We start from the raw sequence: 23,576 nt of genomic DNA, 5'->3' as shown, positions 1-23,576 counted from the left end.
CAGACACTACCTGATGTCAATTTTCCTCTTGATGAAATTAATCCTATTTGACAGACTGCCATCTAATGGGATTCACTCAGAATAATGTTTGAAAACATTCTGGCAAAAATCCCAAAATCCCACCCTTTGCTTTTACTGTACTTACTTACAAGGAACAGACAAAACAAATGAGTCATAAATGTTGCACCAAGTGTCTAATTGTTGCCTAAAAATTTTTCTAGTAAGGAAATTAAAAAATAAGAAAGAAGTTAAACCGGGAGAACATCAAGGATATTCTAATGTTTACTTTATTGCTACTCTTCCTGATGTGGATACAGACCCATATTTTAAAATGACAAAATGTTTACATACCATAAAGTATGTTAATGTTTAGAGTATGTGAAAGAATGATGAATATTCAAGCTTTTTAAACAGATGTGTTGTTTAGACTACGGTTACACTACTAGATGAATAACATAACACATGTAACACTTTCAATGGTAGGTATTGCAGTCTTCTTTACTAAGTCAATGGTGAAAGCTTCACCATCCATCCAATTTAAATTTAGGAAAATTTCAATTTACATTCTGATCATTTAAATGCAGTGATGGCAGAATTTTATTTACTTTATTAACCAGAATATTGAAGTGGTTCATATGTAAGTGATTGTAAGAAATTAGACATATCAGTTCGGTAATCTTGGAGCCTCGCTGCAGAGCACTGTAGTAATTGGCTGAAACATTAAAAACCTCCCTCCCTGCTCTTATCTCAGGCTGCAGAAGTATGTTACACCACGCCTCACATGGGATGCAACATACTACAGGCCTGCTGACCAACATTGATATAGAAGATAACTAATGAGACTGCGCTTGTTTATGTTTCCTCACTGCTTCATCCTGGGACAGGAAATAATCAGGTAGGCAAATGCTTTTTTGGCATTTGACTTTAACAGCACATAGATTTAATCATAAATTGACACAGCAAAGCTACTATATACAGTATATGGTGTTATTGTTAATTTATCACAAGAAAAAAAATAAGGTCAAAATTTAATGTGCTCAATTTTATATAAGTTATACATCATTGCAAAATTGTTCTTCTTTTCATAGTGAGTAAACATGGGAAGAGGAGAGATCATCGTTCTTTTTCTGTCTTTATTATTTGACTCTGCATTGACTCAAAACAACAGTGCAAAGGAGAGCCAACTTGTTTTTGGTGCAGATACAACAGAAATTCCACGCGATCTGAGAGCAGGTGTGACAGAGATTTTCTTTGTGGAAAGCAACATCAAAACAATCCCCAAAGATGCCTTTGTTGGAAACTCCCAGCTAGAGAAGGTGGAATTCCTGAACACTAAAACAGAATATATTGAACCAGGTGCCTTTGAAGGTCTGGTAAACGTCAAGCATATTGAGATCTCCAGCAATCCATTAACTTCAATACCAGTGGGGGTCTTTAAAGACCTCAGCAACCTGGAGAAACTTCTACTAAAGCTCAACAACCTCCGTAATCTTGAAAATGGCATGTTTGAGGACCTTAAAAAATTAAGGGAGCTCCAGTTACATGGGAACGAGATTGACTCAATTGAAGATGGGACTTTTGATGGTCTTGAGAATCTTGAACTCCTCCATTTAGCTAAAAACAATCTCTCAGCTGTATCCGTAGACTTGTTCTCAAACCTAAACAAACTGGCCACACTACGGCTTTACGAAAATCAACTGACCTCCATTCCTGAGGACATTTTTCATAATTTGCCAAACTTGAGGGAAATTGCCTTGCATACGAACAAAATAACAGAATTATCACCAAATCAATTCCCACATAAAGACAAACTGACTAAGCTGCTTTTGGACAATAACCTTCTGACTGGTTTACCTCCAGAATTTTTTGTTGGCTTCCCACAGCTTAAATCGCTGACCCTACATAGGAATGAACTGAGTAGTCTACCACCAGTGCTTTTTGGAGAAATGCCTAAATTGACTGACCTTAGCCTTAGTCAAAACAGTCTTAGCATTCTTCCTGAGGGAATATTCAGCCCTCTGAAGAAACTGAAGAAGCTAGATCTGTCTAAAAATCACTTTGTCACTTTGTCTGCCGAGCACTTTGAGGGCCCTGAGAAGCTCCTAGTGCTGAATCTCCTGAACAACACGATAAAGTCACTGGATGGAGATGTGTTTGAAAAGCTACAATCACTGACGACACTAGATCTACGTCACAACAACCTCCAGACACTTCCTGGAGATATTTTTGAGCCATTAGGGAATCTCAGAAAGCTTTACCTCAGTGACAACCCTTGGCGCTGTGACTGTAATCTGATAGATTTTTACCACTGGATAAAGGCAAACTCACCCAAGATTGAATTAAAATATCCTGTGGTTTGTGAGTATCCAGATGATCTAAAAGGAGGGGAAATCAAATCATTAACAGAGGATCAATTTATTTGCCCCACCATTCCCCTCAGAACCACTCTGTTAGCCACTACCACCACCACAACTCCCACAACCACCACGACACTCCCAACTACAGAACCAACAACCACCATCCTTACTACTACAAAACCTCCTCCTACAACACCAACTACCACTTTGCCAACCACCACTACACCTCCCACAACCACCACACCCACCACTACATCTTTCACAATCACCACACCCACCACCACACTTCCCACAACCACCACATCCACCACTACACTTCCCACAACCACCACATCCACCACTACACTCCCAACAACAGAATCAACACCAACAACCATTACTCTGACAACAACCACACCCACAACAGCTGTAGCCACTACACTCACAACCATTTTAACAACGTCACCTACCACCTCTGTGAGAACAACTGCACAAACAACCACTACAACAACGGCTACAACCACAACAATTAGAACAACTACACCCACAACTGCTATGACAACAATCCCACCCACAACCACGATACCAACAAGTACACCCACAACCACCATCCTCAGGACTACCCAACCAACCACCACCTGCAGAACGACACCCACTCCACTGACCACTCCGGTGATCTTCAATTGCCCCATGGAGCCAGCCACTAAGGAGCTATCAAATTCTTTTACATATCAGGACAGACCAAAACTTCAGCAGTGCAAATCTCAGGCGATGTTCTACATCACACTGCTGGTGGTGGAGATCACCTGCACACTGGTGCTGGCGAAGTTCACCCTTTCTCTTTACTACCTGCTGCAGCAACGGGAGAGGATGTACAACAGGGTCAAACTCACCCGCTTCTCCTACAGGAGAGATGTAATCCTTAGGCCTCTACGAGAGACAGAGACCCAAAGACTTTAAACAACTACGGCAATGTTCATAGGTTTTATCACCAAGACTGTTATGGGCTGGTAGCAGTCATGTGATCTGTCAAAGGATCCTCAGTTAAATTTTGAACCCCTACTTGCTCAGATAATGGGAAACATAATATATATAGAAGAGACAGAGGGATCCAAACATATGGAAAATCTGGAATTGTACATTTTGATGGAGCTATGCAGGTACTTTGCCTTTTCTTGAACCTGCAAAAACTGATTTTTTGGCCACTTGGGGGCAGCAGTAACAAGCTGTAAACACAATATTGACATATTTTCATCTTCTGAAGTTCATCGGCGAACTTGTTAGCAAACATATGTCTATCTTGGCTAAATATCCTGCAGATATGATGCAATATTAGTTTGAAGTCGTGTTACTGGTCACTTAATGAATGTAAGTCCAATATTCACTCTCTTTCTCACTCTGTTTTTGGTTTCCATCAACTCCTGAGGGAAATATCTGTCTCTTTAGAGGCTAACTGCTTTACTGTTTACTAGCTTTTGCTAACTTTGTGTGTCTACCATTTGATGCTGAACAAGTTATATAAAGCAGGTTTTAGAGCTTTTTTGCTGAAAACAGCAGTCTGCTGCGTTTGGAAACAATGTTCATGAGTGCAGTGTGGACAGAACAGTAAAGCTGCATGCTGGAAAACCAAAACAAAGATCTGAAAGACACTAAAATACTCCATGGGACTGAGGGTAACTGCTAATGATAATTTTCTGCGGGTTCATAACTACAAGTAACCCCTTTCACATCATATAGTACATACTAATTTCATCCATTGATTAAAGCAGCTTTAAAGCTAAACTGTTCTAAACTAGCTTAACTGTAAACTCTAAGTACCAACTCTGAAACCACACATTGACTAAAATTCTGGAAAATTAAAATTGTTTGATAAAAATGTATGCTGTACATTTCTGATATAATCATGTTGTTGATCACTGGCATCAGAGTGTTGTTGGTTGAAGGTTGTATATGCCCTGTAGAAACATCTCATCTGGAATTATTTACTTTTCTGCTGTAAAGAATTTCGGAGAGAAATATAAGATGTGTTATAAACATAATGCATTGTGAAATGATTAAAAAACATCTTGTTGCAAATCTGTTTGTCTAATGTCTGAAATCCAGCACTTGGCCACAACAGACACGCTCTTACAACAAGAGGAGTCAGAGATCCACAAGACTTTTTTCAATAGGAGCTGAGGCAACTTTATCTAAAACAGTCTGGAATTGGTAAACATGTGTCTGCAATTATGATGATTTTCTAGTAGTCTGAATAAAATGTAATGGCCTGTTTCTAATTTTTGCAAGGTGAAATAGATCTTTACAGCAAAATAAATGAATCCCACAGGTAACAGATTCATGAAGTGGCTAAGTGGAAAACACTGAGCAGGAGTCTGGGACTGGGATTTGTGTTTGGTAGGGTTGTCTGCCTGATAGCTAAAGGTTAAATACATTAATTAGGCCTTTTATTAGGCAGTAGCACAGGAACAGACCAGTAGACCAGATTCATTAGCGTAGACTATGTGCGCAAATGTGAGAGTTTGTGTATGTGGGTGTGTGTGAAAGAGAGATAAAATTAAAAACTAAAATGTACTCTAGTAGATACTATTTGCTTCCTGACTGCTCCTGTAATTAAGTTGTATTTTCTAATGGTATAGCACCATGATAGCTGCGTCAGTGAACAATAACAGATCAGGTGAATGAGGTACCTTTAATTTTACAGTGCAGCCTTTTTTTATAAAAAGCCTTAAATGGATAAAATGGGCTTTGAGTCCCGACACTGTCCTCACCCCAAATACCATTAAAGCTCAGAGTCAGCACCTTATCCTCATAGTTACTGATTCATTTAAAATCCATTGTGCTGAAATAGAGCCAAAACAATGAAAAACATATCACTGCTCTAAAATATACATATATATATATATATATATATATATATATATATATATATATATATATGGATATCACAGAAAAACTACAAACACTGTATATTTAACTTTGTTTCATTTTGCTGCAAGATTGATAGTATTAATAATATTATGTGGTTGCCTAGTGAACCATTAAAAAAAAACTATGTTGTAATCTTGTTGGATTTACCTTCTGTCTCTTTGACTTTTTTTTTAGCTGCTTTTTAAAATCTCTTGCTGTACAAAAAAGAAACTCAGCAATGTGGAGATACAGATATAGAGATGTCTTCCACTAGAGGGCACTTCTGTATTAGATAAAACAGCACCTTGCAAACAGAAAACATCACAGAAAAGATTTATTTAACTGTTTCACTTCTTAAAATGTTCACAGTGGTGTTTCTCCCCTTGGTCAAGCCAGTGTACTGAATTATAGAGTAGGTTCCCACTTGATAGCAAGTGACACAGACAAGAGAATGTAGTTTCAAGTGAAATAAAATGTGTTCATATTTAATCAGATAGTATCCAAACTCAGACTACTTCAGACACGTCAACTTACATAAATTCCTTTGGGAGAGTCTTCTGTAAAGAAAAAATATGTTATGAAGTTGTGCCAGACTGCTAGAATAGTGAATGGAGAGACTGAATGAGGGTAACATAACTCTGTTTTATCAGATTTATCTCGGGGCTAAATGGACACACACACACACAAGCACAGAGTGAGAGATGACTCAATTACATCAGAAGTGGGTGTTCTGGTGCTGTAAGGGGAAAATGATACACAAGCAGCTATATCACAATGGACAGTATGCAAACCAAAATTAAATGTGTTTGTTAATGTCAGTTTCTTAATCTGCATCCTAATACACCTCAGCTACTGAGAAACAACTCATGCTTGCCAACATTAAGTTGCAGAACTTGAGAGGTCCCATATAGTAGAAAGGGAGATTTCCGTTTCTTTTTTGATTACAAATCAGGTATAGGTGCTATATAAATACTATGACAGTATCAAAACACTCAGTCCACAGAGAAATGCACATAGCCTGTAGTCAGAAACTGTACCTTTAAATGTGCTGTTTGGACTTTCGTAAGGTTGTGATGTCATAACTATACACTCAGTGTTTGCATTAGAGGGGTGGCCCAACCCTCCTGAAAAAAACAAAATATGTTTCATAATCGTTTCAGAAATTCCAAGAATCGATTCACATTCTTCAGTCTTGCCACTACGCTGTTTTCAATTTTTTCATGACATGAGTTAGCTCGCTAAATCCCATAGATGGCGCAATGACGCCACACCAGTTTTCGCCCAGACCCAACTCCGGGGGCAAGAAGGACCATGTCATGGAGAGACGACCATGAGCAATGGAGTACTTGACAGAAAAACAAATACAACCTGCCCCATTGGCGATGAAGGCAATCATTTTGACGTATTTTGGATTTTATTATCTCGAAGGGAAGAAGGAGCTTGGCAAGACTGATGCCATTATCAGCCGTTGCAGCGCACCTCCGCAGGTTTGTGTGGTTGTGGTCTTATTTATTTATAACCGCCGTGAAACAATCAGAAAAATGTTTTATTCCTTTCTCCCTCTCTTTCTCTCGTCTTCTTTTAAAAGCCTAACTTTACTTTGAACGTTATCAAACAAAGAGAAATGTCCTCCCCTCTTCCTAGTTAAGTTTTTGCCCTCCCTCATGGCAGGGTTGTTCAGCATTACAGGTTGCATTTCTCCAAAAGTTGATTCTGGTTCAACTTTCTCACTGCCGTCTTATTTCTTATTTGAACTTTGCAGCTAAATGTATCAGGCAGTTTCTTTGATTTTATTATTTGAAGTAAGTTTTGCACTTAGCAGTTTATCTTTGCAATCACTTTTATTTTTGTATTAAATATTAATTTTACCCTTTGTCCCAAGGCCGCTTTGGTTTCCTGTTGACTAAGTGGACTAAAGGAAAATAAATCTTACTCAGGGTTGACATTGAGTAGTAAATGCTTACATTTGATTGAGTGTGATTTTTTTTCTTTGAGATCTATAAAAGTGTCTACCACAGTCAAATGGAGAGAGTGACTTAAAAGAATTGATTATGAATCAAGAATCAAATTGTTTGGAATCGTGAATTGATTGTGAAACGAATCGTGACATCAAGAATTCGAATCAAATCATGAGATTTCCTGAATCATCAACCCCTATTGCACAGCCTTGCAAAGGTTGGATAACATTATCCTCTGCGGTGGCCATCACAATTTAACAGTGAGTTTTACCCAGAGCCCTGGTTTTACCTATCTACAGGCTAGGCTACAATCTGTTACTTGTGGTTGGCCTGGGCTTTTGTCACCCAGAAAACAGCCAGCCAATCAGAAGAGCGGGGCATTGAGCAAACACAAAACAGCCTGTTCTTGGTAGAGCTCCAAGAAAGAATCTTAAGAGAGGAGATGTAAAACTATGTAGAGATGGATTTTGGTACTTAAAACCACAAAAATATCTTTAATAGATATCAAGACTTATAAAATAAAATAAAAAAAATAAAATAAAACACCAGAAAAGTGTCAAATAAGGGAACTTTAAATGGATTTCCACAGAGAAGTAGGTCATTGTGTTGGCACAGCTTTGTCCTTGGAGCTTCATGTGCCATAACAAACAGTGAGCACAGCCTCGGCCTTAAAGATGTGCAGGCAGTCTGTCATATTGAGATGTAGACAGAAATCATTTTGCTTGTGGCAGCAACCTAAACATCACTTCCATATCAAATGAGGATATGCTCAGCAGTCTTGAGATTCACTGTTAAAAACAAACTTTTTGAACAGCTGCTGAATTGCTGAATAAATGGTTTTAATGCCAAAGGCTGCTGAGAAAGGTTATTAAACAGTCGGTCCTGTTGACGGGCAACACTACAAGCCACAGGCAACAGAGTACTACAACACTGGAACAGAAATGTACACAAATATCTTCTTTCTGGTTAAAATAAGAATGTTGGGGCGACAACAAGTAGGCACTGTTACTTACTAAAGTTGCCCTCAGTATAGCCACTTTGTATGGTGGTGATTTAAAGCGCAGACAATCTCTTTTGTGGCTGTGTGAGCAAGAACAGGGAAAAAAACAGACTACAATCTCTTTTACTGGCCTGGAAACTAACAACAAATGTACATCAAACCACAGTATCACAGAATAGTGCAGTATACTTAAAACCCAACAAATGTAGTTTTGTGGTAAATTGCAGTGTTTTATCTCTATTGTTTTGTGTTTCTGCCACTTTAGTGGCATTTTTTAAGTCTTATCAGCTTGTAGCCAGCTTTAGACTGAGGTGCCGGCATAAACCTGTGCAAAGCTTAGTAATGGATTAAAGGGGTACCGCCACAATTTAGTATTGCACTTAGATTTGGTGAATTTGCAAAAGACATATTTTTAAAAAATGACAAATTAAAGCAGCAGAGGCCAACATAACCTGACTTTTAGCCCCTGATGTGGGTCAAGCTCCAAAAACACAGGACTTCTCATAATGCAACTTGTTAGCATCTTTTGCTAGGCCTCCTCTGCCTGGTAAACACAGGTCTTTAAAACTCAACACCCATGTTTGTAAGACAGACTTTCTTTCAAAGATGTGTAGTCTCCATGCCAAAAATCACTCTTGTAATGTAACTTGAGTATTTTTATTAGAACTTCAGAGCCACATAGGATATAAAGGCCTGTGGTAATTGACTGAAACATTAAAAGCCTTCCATCCCTGTTCTTATCTCAAGCTGCAGAAGCGTCTTACACCACGCCTCACATGGGATGCAACTACTACTAGGTGAATAACCCAACACATGTAACACTTTCAATGGTAGGCACTACAGTCTTATTTACTAAGTCAATGGTGAAAGCTTCATCATCCATCAAATTTAAATTTAGGAAAATTTCAATTTACATTCTGATCATTTATATACGGTGATGGCAGAATTTTATATACTTTATTAAGCAGAATATCGAAAACTGAGAGTTTGTGGAAGTGGTTCATATGTAAGTGATTATAAAAAAATTAGACATATCAGTTCGGTAATCTTGGAGCCTCGCTGCAGAGCACTGTAGTAATTGGCTGAAACATTAAAAACCTCCCTCCCTGCTCTTATCTCAAGCTGCAGAAGCATGTTACACCACGCCTCACATGGGATGCAACACACTATGGGCCTGCTGACCAACATTGATATAGAAGATAACTAATGAGACTGCGCTTGTTTATGTTTCCTCACTGCTGTAACAACCTTCTGCTTCATCCTGGGAAAGGAAATAATCAGGTAGGCAAATGTTCTTTTTTGGCATTTGACTTAAACAGCACATAGATTTAATCATAAATTGACACAGCAAAGCTACTATATACAGTATATGGTGTTATTGTTAATTTATCACAAGAAAAAAAATAAGGTCAAAATTTAATGTGCTCAATTTTATATAAGTTATACATCATTGCAAAATTGTTCTTCTTTTCATAGTGAGTAAACATGGGAAGAGGAGAAATCATCATTCTTTTTATGTCTTTACTATTTGACTCTGCATTGACTCAAAACAACAATGCAAAGGAGGGTTCCAGTGAGAACCAACTTGTTTTTGGTGCAGATACAACAGAAATTCCACGCGATCTGAGAGCAGGTGTGACAGAGATTTTCTTTGTGGAAAGCAACATCAAAACAATCCCCAAAGATGCCTTTGTTGGAAACTCCCAGCTAGAGAAGGTGGAATTCCTGAACACTAAAACAGAATATATTGAACCAGGTGCCTTTGAAGGTCTGGTAAACGTCAAGCATATTGAGATCTCCAGCAATCCATTAACTTCAATCCCTGTGGGAGTCTTTAAAGACCTCAGCAACCTGGAGAAACTTCTACTAAAGCTCAACAACCTCCGTAATCTTGAAAATGGCATGTTTGAGGACCTTAAAAAATTAAGGGAGCTCCAGTTACATGGGAACGAGATTGACTCAATTGAAGATGGGACTTTTGATGGTCTTGAGAATCTTTATCTCCTCCATTTAGCTAAAAACAATCTCTCAGCTGTATCCGTTGACTTGTTCTCAAACCTAAACAAACTGGCAATACTACGGCTTTACGAAAATCAACTGACCTCCATTCCTGAGGACATTTTTCATAATTTGCCAAACTTAAGGGAAATTGCCTTGCATACGAACAAAATAACAGAATTATCACCAAATCAATTCCCACATAAAGACAAACTGACTAAGCTGCTTTTGGACAATAACCTTCTGACTGGTTTACCTCCAGAATTTTTTGTTGGCTTCCCAAAGCTTACATTGCTGACCCTACATAATAATGAACTGAGTAGTCTACCACCAGTGCTTTTTGGAGAAATGCCTAAATTGACTGACCTTAGCCTTAGTCGAAACAGTCTTAGCATTCTTCCTGAGGGAATATTCAGCCCTCTGAAGAAACTGAAGAAGCTAGATCTGTCTAAAAATCACTTTGTCACTTTGTCTGCCGAGCACTTTGAGGGCCCTGAGAAGCTCCTAGTGCTGAATCTCCTGAACAACACGATAAAGTCACTGGATGGAGATGTGTTTGAAAAGCTACAATCACTGACGACACTAGATCTACGTCACAACAACCTCCAGACACTTCCTGGAGATATTTTTGAGCCATTAGGGAATCTCAGAAAGCTTTACCTCAGTGACAACCCTTGGCGCTGTGACTGTAATCTGATAGATTTTTACCACTGGATAAAGGCAAACTCACCCAAGATTGAATTAAAATATCCTGTGGTTTGTGAGTATCCAGATGATCTAAAAGGACAGGAAATCAAATCATTAACGGAGGATCAATTTATTTGCCCCACCATTCCTGCACACTTGTGCTGGTGAAGTTCACTCCTTGTCTTTACCACCTGCTGCAGCGCCGAGAGAGGATGTACAATAGGGTCAAGCTCACCTGCTTCTACTACAGGAGAGAGGTAGTCCTTAGGCCTCTATGAGAGACCTGAAGACTTTTTTTTAATACTTTATTTACAGTTTACAATTTTACAATGACAAAACATATTGAGAGGATGTACAAAACAATACAAAGAAAATACAACACCAATTGGGACACGAACTGGACAAAACAAAAAAGGCTGCCAGACAGTTTACAAGATTACATAGTCTTGCAAAAATGTTGTCAGTGTAGGATAAGCGATTAACATGAAGACACATATGACATGGTACAGTACAAATGGGAGAGGCAGAAAGGACCAGACAGTAACCCATGAAAACAATAACATGAGAAATAAATCAATAAAAATACAAATTTAAATAGATTTCGGCTTAATAATAGATATATGTAGGGTTTATGTATGTGTGCATGCACGTGTGTGTGTCTGTGTGCGTGTTAATGTGGGTAGGCGCTGTGTGTGTTAGTGTGTAAGGACATAGAGGGAAGGAAGGAGAAGAAAGAAGTCAAAAAAAAAAGTTGCTTGTTGCGGGGATCTCTGGATGGGTGCCAGGGTGGAACCAGGATGAGTTAGGACAGAGGTTTATATTTCCTCTTGCCCTCTACACACCTGTCCACCTTATTTTATAATTAGTTTTGTTATCTTTCCGTACTCCCCTTTCTCTCCTCCCCTCCCTTCTTTGCTCTCATTGCTCTCTCCTGCTTAAGGCCGCCCCCAGACCCATAGGAGGATGCTGGTCTCTTGCAGGTCAGATGCCCTCTAGAACGGCCCCCACCCCTACAGGAGGGGTCTGTTCATTTGGGTCTGAGGAGCAACTTTCTTTTTGATGGGGGGTTTGATGGGGAATAGGCCCTAGACACCAGGCTGTCTAAACTAGCCAGGACTCCCGAGCCACCATAGCCACCTGAGCCCAGTAAGATGGTCTCATTCTGCAGAGTCATTGTTAGTTTGGGGAAATGACACTTAAGAAAAGACAGATAAATGAGTGTGCAAACCAGTTAATAAATAAAATAAGTAAATAAATAAGTGAGAAAAAATTATGAATGAATAAAGGAAGATAAAGAAATTATTAAAAGAAAAAAAAACACAGTAGGCATATAGTTGAGTAAATGGATTGTTAAGTGTAGTGTAGTAGTTTTTAACCTGAAAGTGTAAATGTCTCTGTGTTGTTGTGTGTGTTTTCTGTCAGTGAGTGAACATATTTTTTTCCCTTTCTTCCTCTTCCAACCACATTCTAATCAATAATAATAGTAATAGTAATAATAATCAGTTAAGTATAGTATAAGTAATGATTTTAAAAGTATATACATACACACATACATACACATACACACCTATACATATACACATATATACACACACACATAATAATAATTATCATAATATAATCATCATCATCTGAATATAAAAATCAATATCATCATAATCGTTTTATAAATTAAGACCTGAAGACTTATAAAGAATAGACAGAGGGATCAAAATATATGGAAAATCTGGAATTGTACATTTTGATGGAGCTATGCAGGTACTTTGCCTTTTCTTAAACCTGCATGAACTGATTTTTTGGCCACTTGGGGGCAGCAGTAACAAGCTGTAAACACAACATTGACATATTTTCACTTTCTAGAGTTCATATGGTGAACTTGTTAGTAAACACATGTCTATCTTGGCTTCACATCATGTGGATCCTGTGGCGCAATATTAGTTTGAAGTGAATGTTAGTCCAATATTCACTCTCTTTTTCACTCTGTTTTTGGTCTCCATCAACTCCTGAGGGAAATATCTGTCTCTTTAGAGGCTAACTGCTTTATTGTGTTTACCAGCTTTTGCTAACTTTGTGTGTCTACCATTTGATGCTGAACAAGTTATATAAAGCAGGTTTTAGAGCTTTTTTTGCTGAAAACAGCAGTCTGCTGCGTTTGGAAACAATGTTCATGAGTGCAGTGTGGACAGAACAGTAAAGCTGCATGCTGGAAAACCAAAACAAAGATCTGAAAGACACTAAAATACTCCATGGGACTGAGGGTAACTGCTAATGATAATTTTCTGCGGGTTCATAACTACAAGTAACCCCTTTCACATCATATAGTACATACTAATTTCATCCATTGATTAAAGCAGCTTTAAAGCTAAACTGTTCTAAACTAGCTAAACTGTAAACTCTAAGTACCAACTCTGAAACCACACATTGACTAAAATTCTGGAAAATTAAAATTGTTGATAAAAATGTATGCTGTACATTTCTGATATAATCATGTTGTTGGTCACTGGCATCAGAGTGTTGTTGGTTGAAGGTTGTATATGCCCTGTAGAAACATCTCATCTGGAATTATTTACTTTTCTGCTGTAAAGAATTTCGGAGAGAAATATAAGATGTGTTATAAACATAATGCATTGTGAAATGATTAAAAAACATCTTGCTGCAAATCTGTTTGTCTAATGTCTGAAATCCAGCACTTGGCCACAACAGACACACTCTTACAGCAGGGGGAGCCAGAGATCCACAAGACTTCTTGTTCTGTCTCATCTGGCAATAGGAGCTGTGGCAACTTTATGTAACACAGTCTGGAATTGGTAAACATGTGTCTGCAATTAAGATGATTTTCTAGTAGTCTGAATAAAATGTAATGGCCTGTTTCTGCTGCACAAGTGCAATACTACAGCTTAATTTTTTCATCATGTCTACTGACGTTTCAGTATTGTGACATTAAAATCGACTTAGCAAAATCAGAAATATTTGCACTTTTTCAACAAAGTGAAAATAGATCTTTACAGCAAAATAAATGAATCCCACATGTAACAGATTCATGAAGTGGCAGAGTGGAAAACACTGAGCAGGAGTCTGGGACTGGGATTTGTGTTTGGTAGGGTTGTCTGCCTGATAGCTAAAGGTTAAATACATTAATTAGGCCTTTTATTAGGCAGTAGCACAGGAACAGACCAGTAGACCAGATTCATTAACCTAGACTATGTGCACACATGTGAGAGTTTGTGCATGTGGGTGTGTGTGTGAAAGAGAGATAAAATTAAAAACTAAAATGTACTCTAGTAGATACTATTTGCCTCCTGACTGCCCCGTAACACCCCAAATACCTAACCTAAATAACCTAAGCTCAGAGTCAGCACTTTATCCTCATAGTTACTGATTCATTTGACTTTTTTTCATTTTGCTGCAAGATTGATAGTAATAATAGTAGTACTAACATATAATACTGTGGTCGCCTAGTGAAAAAAACTATGTTGTTTCCTTCTGTTCCTCAGCTGTCTCTTTTACTTTTTTTTTTTTTTTTTTTTTTAAACTGCTTTTTAAAATCTCTTGCTGTACAAAGGAGAAACTCAGCAATGTGGAGATACAGATATAGAGATGTCTTCCACTAGAGGGCACTTCTGTATTGGATAAAACAGCACCTTACAAACAGAAAACACCACAGAAACGATTTATTTAACTGTTTCACTTCTTCAAATGTTCACGGTGGTGGTTCTCCCCCGGTCAAGCCAGTGTATTGAATTACAGTGTAGGTTCCCACTTGATAGCAAGTGACACAGACAAGAGAATGTAGTTTCAAGTGAAATTAAGTATGTGTTCATATTTAATCAGATAGTATCCAAACTCAGACTACTTCAGACACAGCAACTTACATAAATCCCTTTGGGAGAGTCTTCTGTAAAAGAAAAAATATGTTATGAAGTTGTGCCAGACTGTTAGAATAGTGAATGGAGAGACTGAATGAGGGTAACATAACTTTGCTTTATCAGATTTATCTTGGGGCTAAATGGACACACACACACAAGCACAGAGTGAGAGATGACTCAATTACATCAGAAGTGGGTGTTCTGGTGCTGTAAGGGGAAAATGATACACAAGCAGCTATATCACAATGGTCAGTATGCAAACCAAAATTAAATGTGTTTGTTAATGTCAGTTTCTTAATCGAATAATCACAAGTCCTGAGCAGCGAGCAGGTGTTGTCCGGCACTGATGAAGACCAACACGCTACGTAACTCGACTGAAAGATGTTGAGAGACCCAAAGAGTTGTGTCGTTAAATATTTTATCCCACTCTAAATTGCAGCTAAGTGTAATGCACAGTTAGCTTTCGTTACGTCCTCTCCTCTGATGTTGCATCACAAAGCTATTCTCATCTCCACATGAAGTATCTGATGTCTTTATTATTTATCCGGATTTGAGTGACAGATGTATTTTAAACCATTTTCTGCATGTCTCTGTCATTAAAGATAAAGCAGTTTCAGTTCTGGGACTTTGTGATTGTCAAAGAGGAAGAGTCAAAAAAAAGGACACGCACAAGACTGCAGTATATGATACAGTAGGAATCATTTGAGTTCATTCATACCACTAATGTTGAGGTGTGTAACAAAATGTTGAAATTCAACATTGTTTAACACAGACAGGTGATCTGTTTGGATCTGTTCAGATGCAAAATTTATGTTTTTTAAGAGATTTCTATATTTTATGGTAAAAATCAATCTTTTAATCCATGCATTCTATCCGAAACCATACAAAAGCCCACACAGTAAGGTTTTGATGATGTAATTCTTTATCAGATATGGAGGAGAAAGACTTATTAGTTCATCTTCTGTGTCAGGTCTGGACTTTCTGGTAAAGCTAAACTGGTTTCTGTCTGATGTCTCTCATGTGTCAGGTTCAGAACATGTTTTGTCACAGTGTGGGATCAGTTGTCAGCTCCATTCAACCATGTTATTAAGAATAAGAATAAGAATTTTATCTTATTACTATCCTCACCAGACTCATGTTACATAATACTGCTCATTATCCCTCTGCTACCTAACTGCTGGGTGAGTGTGAAATCAATCACATCATCATGAAGCTTTGGCGAAAGTTTCTTCTTATTCTGATCTTCTCTATCTTTTATCATAATTAAAATGCTGACATCATCATATCTAACCAATGATTGTTTTGCTTCCATCCTACGAGTCAATCAAAAATTTGCAGAGTTTGACACTAGAAGGCTGTTTTCATATTCATCTGCTGAAGATGGAAAGCTTCTCATTGCTCACTGAAAATACGTTTTAAGGGCCTATGAGCACCATTTGTGACATTACAATTAGTTTTGAAACCAATACTGGTCCGATATTCAACTTACACAAATGTAATGTGGAAACTTGAAGCCTCCAGTGCAAATACACTGAGAATGGACTTCTGAGATGAAATATATTTACTTATTATTAGATTCTGAAATTTCTAATGAGGGACAAGGAGTAGATGCAATTTAAGGATTTTAACATGGTAAATATACTTTTTTGTGGAAAAGACATATCAGACACACATTATTGTTCCAAGCAGTGTGTGTCTTAATATCTGTCTCTTTTAATATCATTGTAATTCTGCCACCCTGTCTGTCAGACCTACTATTGCACAATTTATCACTACCTTGACCTCCAGGATGTCCAGGGAGATTCGCCTGAGAGTTTCCATCAATGACCTGCTGGCTTTATTCCATCACCACCAGCCTCTAGACTTCAGGGCTCCTGTGCTTTCTCCTATCTTCACACTGTATGTACCCACGTGTAATGAAGATGCTTTGGGTTGATGGAGTCTAATCGTCAAATTCTTTCTCTGTCACTAACCTCAAAAAGTGTTGTTATACACTAATTGTTATTGAACTGGCAGTTCCAGTTGTGTATTCAAAACTGTCTATTAGACTTTCCATTAACATCCATCAAAATGTCCCACTTCAAAAACAACCATCCACATCCTCAGGTGAGGCAACTTCCTGGTCAGCCAAGTCCTCTGGATGTTGTTTTGAATGCGAACTGCCAAACCGCTTCAAACTTTCTGCACCAACAGCTCCAAAGCATTTCTAAAAATAACAAAGGCATTCTCTGCAAAATTACTAGGAAGTCTGGAAATTTCTTGTTTCGTGTTTAAAGTTTCATTCATTTTTAATTTACTTTTTTCCTTAAGCACTTTGAGATTTGCTCATATAATAAATTTTGCTAGAAACAAAACACATTATTATTTTTTTCTTATGCCTTATGTATATAAGTTTACCTGAGCCTCAGAGGCTAAAAAATACAATTTACTTGCAAATGGGCCAACAAGAACTGAAATCAAAAGGTTACAGTAGTTATATCTAGCAAGATAACAGTGACCTTGCCATGAGGTAGCCTGACTATAATGACTGGTTGGAGCTGTTTGCTGACTATGGAGTTTTATGCCCTGCTTGAAGGGTATCTAGGTTTAAATGTTTCCAAAGCAATGCAATTGAGCTTTTGCTACATGGGCTTACAATTGACTCTCTATCTAGATACAATAAGGTAGAGGGCAGTGGATCAGATTCTCTTTCAAAAACACCTTGAAACGTTGCATGGTCCTTGTAGGGTTTAAACCTCTCTGGATTTAATCTCACCTACACCCAGATCATTTAAAATAAATATGGAGGAACATTCAACAGAAATCCTTAAAGTGTCAGTAGCTAAATAGATGAAACTATATGTTGATATAACAACTTCAAACTCACATTTATCTTCCCTCCGTGATCCTTTCTATTATCACACAGGTCTACCATAACAAATCAAGTGCTAAATTCAGCTGATGCTATCTTCTCATCCTGAAATTCAGTGGCTTTACAGTTTTAGATGAAGAGGGTCGTGGGCTAAACGACCCTCTTCCAGAAGCAGAAGAACTTCATCATATCCCTTGAAGCCTCTGCTTTTAGGGAAGGATAACCCTGCAAGTCCTGCTAATGAGCCTGAAATGGAGCTGAGGAGGTAATTGCGTGTGAAAAGGGCAATGTGCTAAAGAACATAAGAGGCCATAAAATGAGGAGGAGCCCATTACAGCCAAACTAAGACATTTCAACTGGAAAATAGTTTGCAGTAAGCAGGCAGATTTTCAGCTGGGATGGTACAGCTGATTACCTGGGGTTAATGACCAACAGAGACTTATTATAGAGAATGTGGAACATACGATAGAGATGTGGCTGACTGATTCTTGGGCACTCTACCTCCCATTTTTCCCAGTATTTTCTTGCTTTATGAAGTCATGAGAAAAGCTCTTTGGGGAGAATCAGTCTTTGGTCAACAGTGGTTATAGAACACAAATCTTAAGGCAAAAGTAAATTTAAAAAACATTCAGAGTGATTGTCAATGTTGATGTCATTTTTTTCTCTCATTTTGTAGTGGGCCATCTATTTCTTCTTATATCTGCAGTATAGGGAAAAATACCATCCTGAAAGAATCAGCAGTGAAGAAGATTTAACAAGAAAAGTCTTCTTTATAGATACACAATTTACAGTTTGCAAAGGTTACAAATGAAAGTCAACTCTGCAGCTCTGTGGTTATATAAAATTGCAGAAAGCAGGAAAAAAGCTCAAACAAACTGACAATTAACAACTGCATGACTCAACAGGGAGCAAAACTAAATAAATGGCTAGTGAAGAGAGAGGAACATCTTGCAACCCAGATTTTTTTTGCTCATAAGTTGAAGGACCACACCCGGGATAAAATTGAAATTCAAGTAAATATTGGACTTACATTTGAAAGGTTGTGAGCAAAAGAACTCCTACAGGGTGCCCATGTTGCTCTCAAACTACTGGAAGATCGTCAAGAGCGCATTGGAAATATAACAGTGAGTTCAAAGTTGCAAAACCCATGGAATAGAGAAGAAATATTTCACATTTTTTTAATGCTTCTGCTTGTTATTTTCTGCATTCTGATGTTGTATGTTTCTGTGGAGGATTAAACATTGTACTATTATTCTTGCCTTAATCTTCCAACACTGCCGTCATTCCCCAACTAGGCTCATTTTGACACGCAGACTGACAGACGGGCAGCACAGACATCCTCTCTTGGCTCAGTGGACTCAGTCCTACAGCTGCCCTCCAGCCTCCAGAAACCTCCTTATGGTCCATCTGCTACCTGCTGACGTAAACACACACATACAAATGTCAACATGCACGGAAAAACAATAAATTCTGGTTTCTTACTTCCAGATAACTCATTTGAGCCCTAAATGATAAATGTTCCCTAAACATCTCCCTTAAGTAATAGATAGAAGCCCCCTGGGACTTGCTGTGTTCCTGTGCACAGCAGGATAACAGAGAGTCTGGAACAAACCAGAACTAAGCAATTGTGAGGCCCATCAGATATTTTAGATTACCACCTTCCTGATATTGGACCCAGGGTTGGCAGCATTAAAATTTCTCTTGTAAGGGCAAAACCACAAAGTTTCCTCTTTGCCACATTGTACAAAGACACAGAACACAAAATTTCAAACACAAAAAACACTTTTATGCAGATTTTCTGGCAATATTAAAGTAGGAATACTGAATACATTTACATACATTTGACAACACAGTGACTTCGTGTATTTCAGTATTTTGTTACTATCAAACCCTTAATACGCATGTTAATTGAATGCTTTTGTTCCTTAACTTTCATCACCACTTGCCTAACATCTGACAACTTTTACCCTAAATGTAATCCTAAACTTTACACTAACCTGAAACCTTTAAAGGAGAAAGGCACATTATTACCACTTGCAGAGCAGCTTCATCCTTGTATTCTTTTCAGACAATGTGGTCTTCCCAAGTATAGAGAAACAGGTGCACACATGTACACAAGCAGTCTCTCTCTCTCTCTCTCTCTCTCTCTCACACACACACACACAGACTGCGCTGAGGGGCAGCCCTGACCTCTGGCGCTGGAAAACACAACCGTCTTGGCTCTGGTGTCTCACGCACACACTCCCCCTCAACCCCATCTCCCACCCAAGGAGTCTCCAGCAGTGCCAGCTGAGTCCAATCTCTGCCTGCCAGCTGCACCCCCCCAGGCGGGCTGCAGCAACATGGAGCTGGGGTCACCATGACACCTTCTCTCTCACAGCTAAAAATGAAATCTGTCAGGTACTGAAAATTGTCATAGTGGCACAATGGACACAGAGCATACTAAATATTTTTGATACTACTTATTTCCATGAAATAATTCAACCCAGTCAATCTACACAGATGGTGTAGCTCCTCAGGGGATAACTTTTTGTTTGAGTGTTAAATTGATTTCAGTTATGTAGATACTGTACAGTAACAGTGACTTTCTTTCCAGGCAGAATCTTTAACCTGTATCCAATGCATGAAAGTTTTTACAATTGCCGTTTTGAACACATAATGTCAGGCAAGTGTTTTTAAGGAAAATAAAAACTACTGGTGTAAGAAATACTTCTGTGTTTCTGTATAGCAGTTTGTTCAGAACAAATAAAAGGACCAAGTAGTTGATATAGTATTTAGGGGTGATCACTGTGTTACCAACAAACAGCAACTACCACTGCTTGAGGCTGAATCCAATGCAGAAGTAACTTAAAGTGCAATGTCACCGATGGCTGCTAAATGCTGGATCCCTGGCTCTTATTGACTCCCATTCAAAAAGCATCAACTTTTCTCTAGAAATACTAGGTAAATAATTGATAAATTCGGGCCCTGTAATAAGTGTGCTGGTGGTCATTTTGGAAATTATTGCTCCCTTAATAAGATTTGAAGACGTACAGTAGGCTTGACAGCTGTGATTGACAGTTGGCTAGCACAGTTTAGCACAGTTTAGTAGCTAAAGTTAGCCCAAGTGTGTACCGGTCGATGTTCCAATAAACTAGCTTTTGCTTCATTCTGAGGTAGTGGGACGTGTTTCCATGGCGTGAAGGGAAAAACACCCCGCTATTGGAAGGCTCCAAACAGAAAAGATGGCGCCGACCATGAGCAGCAGCTCTGGGCTTTAAACAGCCTCCAATGCAAATCAATGGGTGATGTCACACCTCGTAACGTCCATCCTTATATACACCAATGGGTAGCAACCAAAAAGTCAAACTCAAATAGCATCAGTTGCAAAATATATAAGAAAAAAACATCACACTTCTGTCCACAGTTTGGTTAAGCAGTTCCACATTGCCACATAATGGCTGCACATGACAAAGATATCACTTAAGTTCACCCTGAGAATCTCACAAATAACCACAGGAGGTAAAAAATCTTCTCCTATAACATTTTATTAATCAGGCAGGATTACTGCACTGGGTGGATTGCAAGTCTAAATGTGCATTTTTTAATTAGTATGACTGCTTAGTCAACCTTCTCTAGACAAAATCAAGGTTAAAAAAGGAGTGTGACAGAGTTATAAACATATATGTTACCAGAGAGACAGGAGAGACAGGAGACTGCTATCCCTCAGTGGCCCCTCAGGCTACTTCTGAAACCCAAACAGTTGCAAATATATAATAATGAGACACCAGGACTATTGTTGAGAAAATGTAAACAATAAGAAGACAAAACCGGTAATCCTATATGTGGTCACATTTTATAAACCGTTTAAAAGATATCAAATGTAATTCATAGTTTCAGTATTTGGCAACATGGCCTGGGGCATCTACTCTATCCCCCCCTTACCCATTATTCTTACCCATACAAATTTTTTGAGTAACAACCTCCTTACTCACCTTTCCCATTTGGCCCATTTTTCGGGTAACTTTTCCAGGTAATACCCTATCCAGCTCCCCCCTCTCAGTAATACCCACCCCCTTACCCATTTTACCCATGTTGTCCATTTTCCTGTGTCTTTGTTGTTCCAAATAAAAAAAGAAACATTTAGCATCCATGGGTTTTGCATTAGTAACTACAGTGTATGTTAACAGTTCTTGGAGAAGAAATGTAGAAAAAAGGAAGTGAAAAATGTTGAAGCCTGAGCTGATGAGAAGATGAATCTCAGATGATACTTTGAATAACGATGCCAACGACCCAGCTGCCAAAACAAGAAGAAATAATGGCTTCAAATAATGAGTTGTCAGGATTTGTATGAGGAAATGGGACAGAAATAGCTCGGCTAAAAAAAAAAAAAGAAAAAAAAAAGACATGCCTATTTTTACTCTGTCCTCTTCTCCTTTGTCTAATTTTAGTTAAGAATTACTCTCGCTGGCGGCCCAGGCAGAGGGCTCATCCATCCGACAAGGGTGTTGCAAATATTACAGAAACAACTTTGAGAGTGACGCAAACGTCTTTCATAAAAATTTAAACACCTGGATTCACACACACAAAAATGCATAGTTATCAAAGTCCCATCAATTTGTTCATTTAGAGGTCAATTTAAGTCTGTAAAGTTTTGGATATTTTGGGATATTTTGGACTATGATGTCATTCTAAAATACACCAGAGATAATGGTGTCATTGACTTAATGAGATGTTTCACCTTCGCTACCCCCAGTTGATGGTGAGGCATTAGCCCAGCGTACAGGACACAAGAGAACACTTTGCCACTCAACATCCAGATTCCCGGGCAAAGCATTTGGCTCTTAATTGGCCATTTGCAATTAAAGCAATTCTTTCTCTTCTGCTCTCCTACCCCACAGGACTGCTCTGTGGGTCAAAAACTGAGTAAAGGTTTGGTGTATAATTACAATTAAATGAAGTACACAGAAGTTTTCAACATGACCTATAGATATGCCGCCATCCAGTAATCCTATATCAAATAGTGACCGACTGACAGAATCATATTGTGCTGCACTTGTACAGAAAGTTGTCACTTTTACAGCTATAAAATGTGAAACTTAGAGATTAAAATAATCAAGGGTGAACATTATGAACTGGAGACCGAACGGGGCACAGATTGAGTAAGGGGGGCTGCTGGTATGCAAATATGTAATGCAATGGAAAACTGATTGCAGTATTGCATTTTTCTTATATACTTTTTAAAATACTTTTTACTTTTATACTTATGTGGCTTTTTTTTATTACATTGTATGTTGCCAAAACAGTACTGAGTTAAATCTTTGCCCATATTCAAAGATAGATAGATAGATAGACAGACAGACAGACAGACAGACATAAATAGATAGATAGATAGGTATTACACAGGAACAGTAAATATACAATACATATCAACACTAGAAGAGAGAAATATATATCTATAGAAAAATAAACACAACATATAACAATACAATAAAATAGGAATATAAGTATTAAGGAATATAAAATCAAGAATATAAAATATAAACATAGGGGAACATACTATATACATTGGACAAGTGTGAAAAGTTGTTGAAGTTTGAAAAATGCAATGAGGTAGAGTAGGACTATAAAGATGTGCAAATTCACCATGAGCAAAGTTATTGAAGGAGAAAAACAGAGTGGAGTTTGGCTGAGACAGAAACTATAAAGCTGAGAGTTCTCTGTTAGACAGATGTGAGGTGTTGTAGAGAGTTATTGCTTTGGGCAGGAAAGATTTCCTGTATCAGTCCTTGTGACAGCGAAGCTGAACCAGTTTGTCAGAGAAAGTGCTCCGTTGTCTGTCCAGTAGGTGGTGGAGAAGGTGGTCAGGATTGTCTATAATGGGTAACAGTTTGTTCAGTGTCCTCCTCTCCACCACAGCTTCAAAGGTGTCTGGTTTGCAGCCAATTACGGAGCCGGCCTTCTTAATCAGTTTATTAAGTCTGTTGATGTCGC

At 38.3% G+C, this 23,576-nt stretch overlaps 2 protein-coding genes across 6 annotated transcripts; both read left to right on the top strand.

Moving 5' to 3' along the window:
• The first annotated feature begins 790 nt into the window (after positions 1-790).
• Positions 791-4,404, top strand: LOC137187743 (leucine-rich repeat-containing protein 15). Its single transcript, XM_067596878.1, has 2 exons — positions 791-895; positions 1,089-4,404. Exon 2 carries the CDS (start codon positions 1,098-1,100, stop codon positions 3,294-3,296), a length of 2,199 nt encoding a protein of 732 aa, XP_067452979.1. The 5' UTR covers positions 791-895; positions 1,089-1,097; the 3' UTR covers positions 3,297-4,404.
• Positions 4,405-9,322: 4,918 nt separating this feature from the next.
• Positions 9,323-21,952, top strand: LOC137187742 (leucine-rich repeat-containing protein 15-like). Of its 5 annotated transcripts, none has more exons than XR_010929271.1 (3): positions 9,323-9,482; positions 9,678-15,443; positions 16,541-21,952. XR_010929271.1 is itself a non-coding variant. In XM_067596877.1 (2 exons), exon 2 carries the CDS (start codon positions 9,687-9,689, stop codon positions 11,052-11,054), a length of 1,368 nt encoding a protein of 455 aa, XP_067452978.1. In that variant the 5' UTR covers positions 9,323-9,482; positions 9,678-9,686; the 3' UTR covers positions 11,055-21,952. The 5 variants fall into 5 exon arrangements, 1 of the variants encoding a protein (XP_067452978.1); XR_010929272.1 differs by having other exon boundaries at positions 9,678-16,651; positions 18,899-21,952; XR_010929269.1 differs by having other exon boundaries at positions 9,678-16,651; positions 17,658-21,952.
• The last annotated feature ends 1,624 nt before the right edge of the window (positions 21,953-23,576 follow it).

This window comes from Thunnus thynnus, chromosome 8, assembly GCF_963924715.1.
Source record: "Thunnus thynnus chromosome 8, fThuThy2.1, whole genome shotgun sequence".
NCBI classification, from domain to species: domain Eukaryota; kingdom Metazoa; phylum Chordata; class Actinopteri; order Scombriformes; family Scombridae; genus Thunnus; species Thunnus thynnus.
This window is presented reverse-complemented; position numbering and strand designations above follow the sequence as displayed.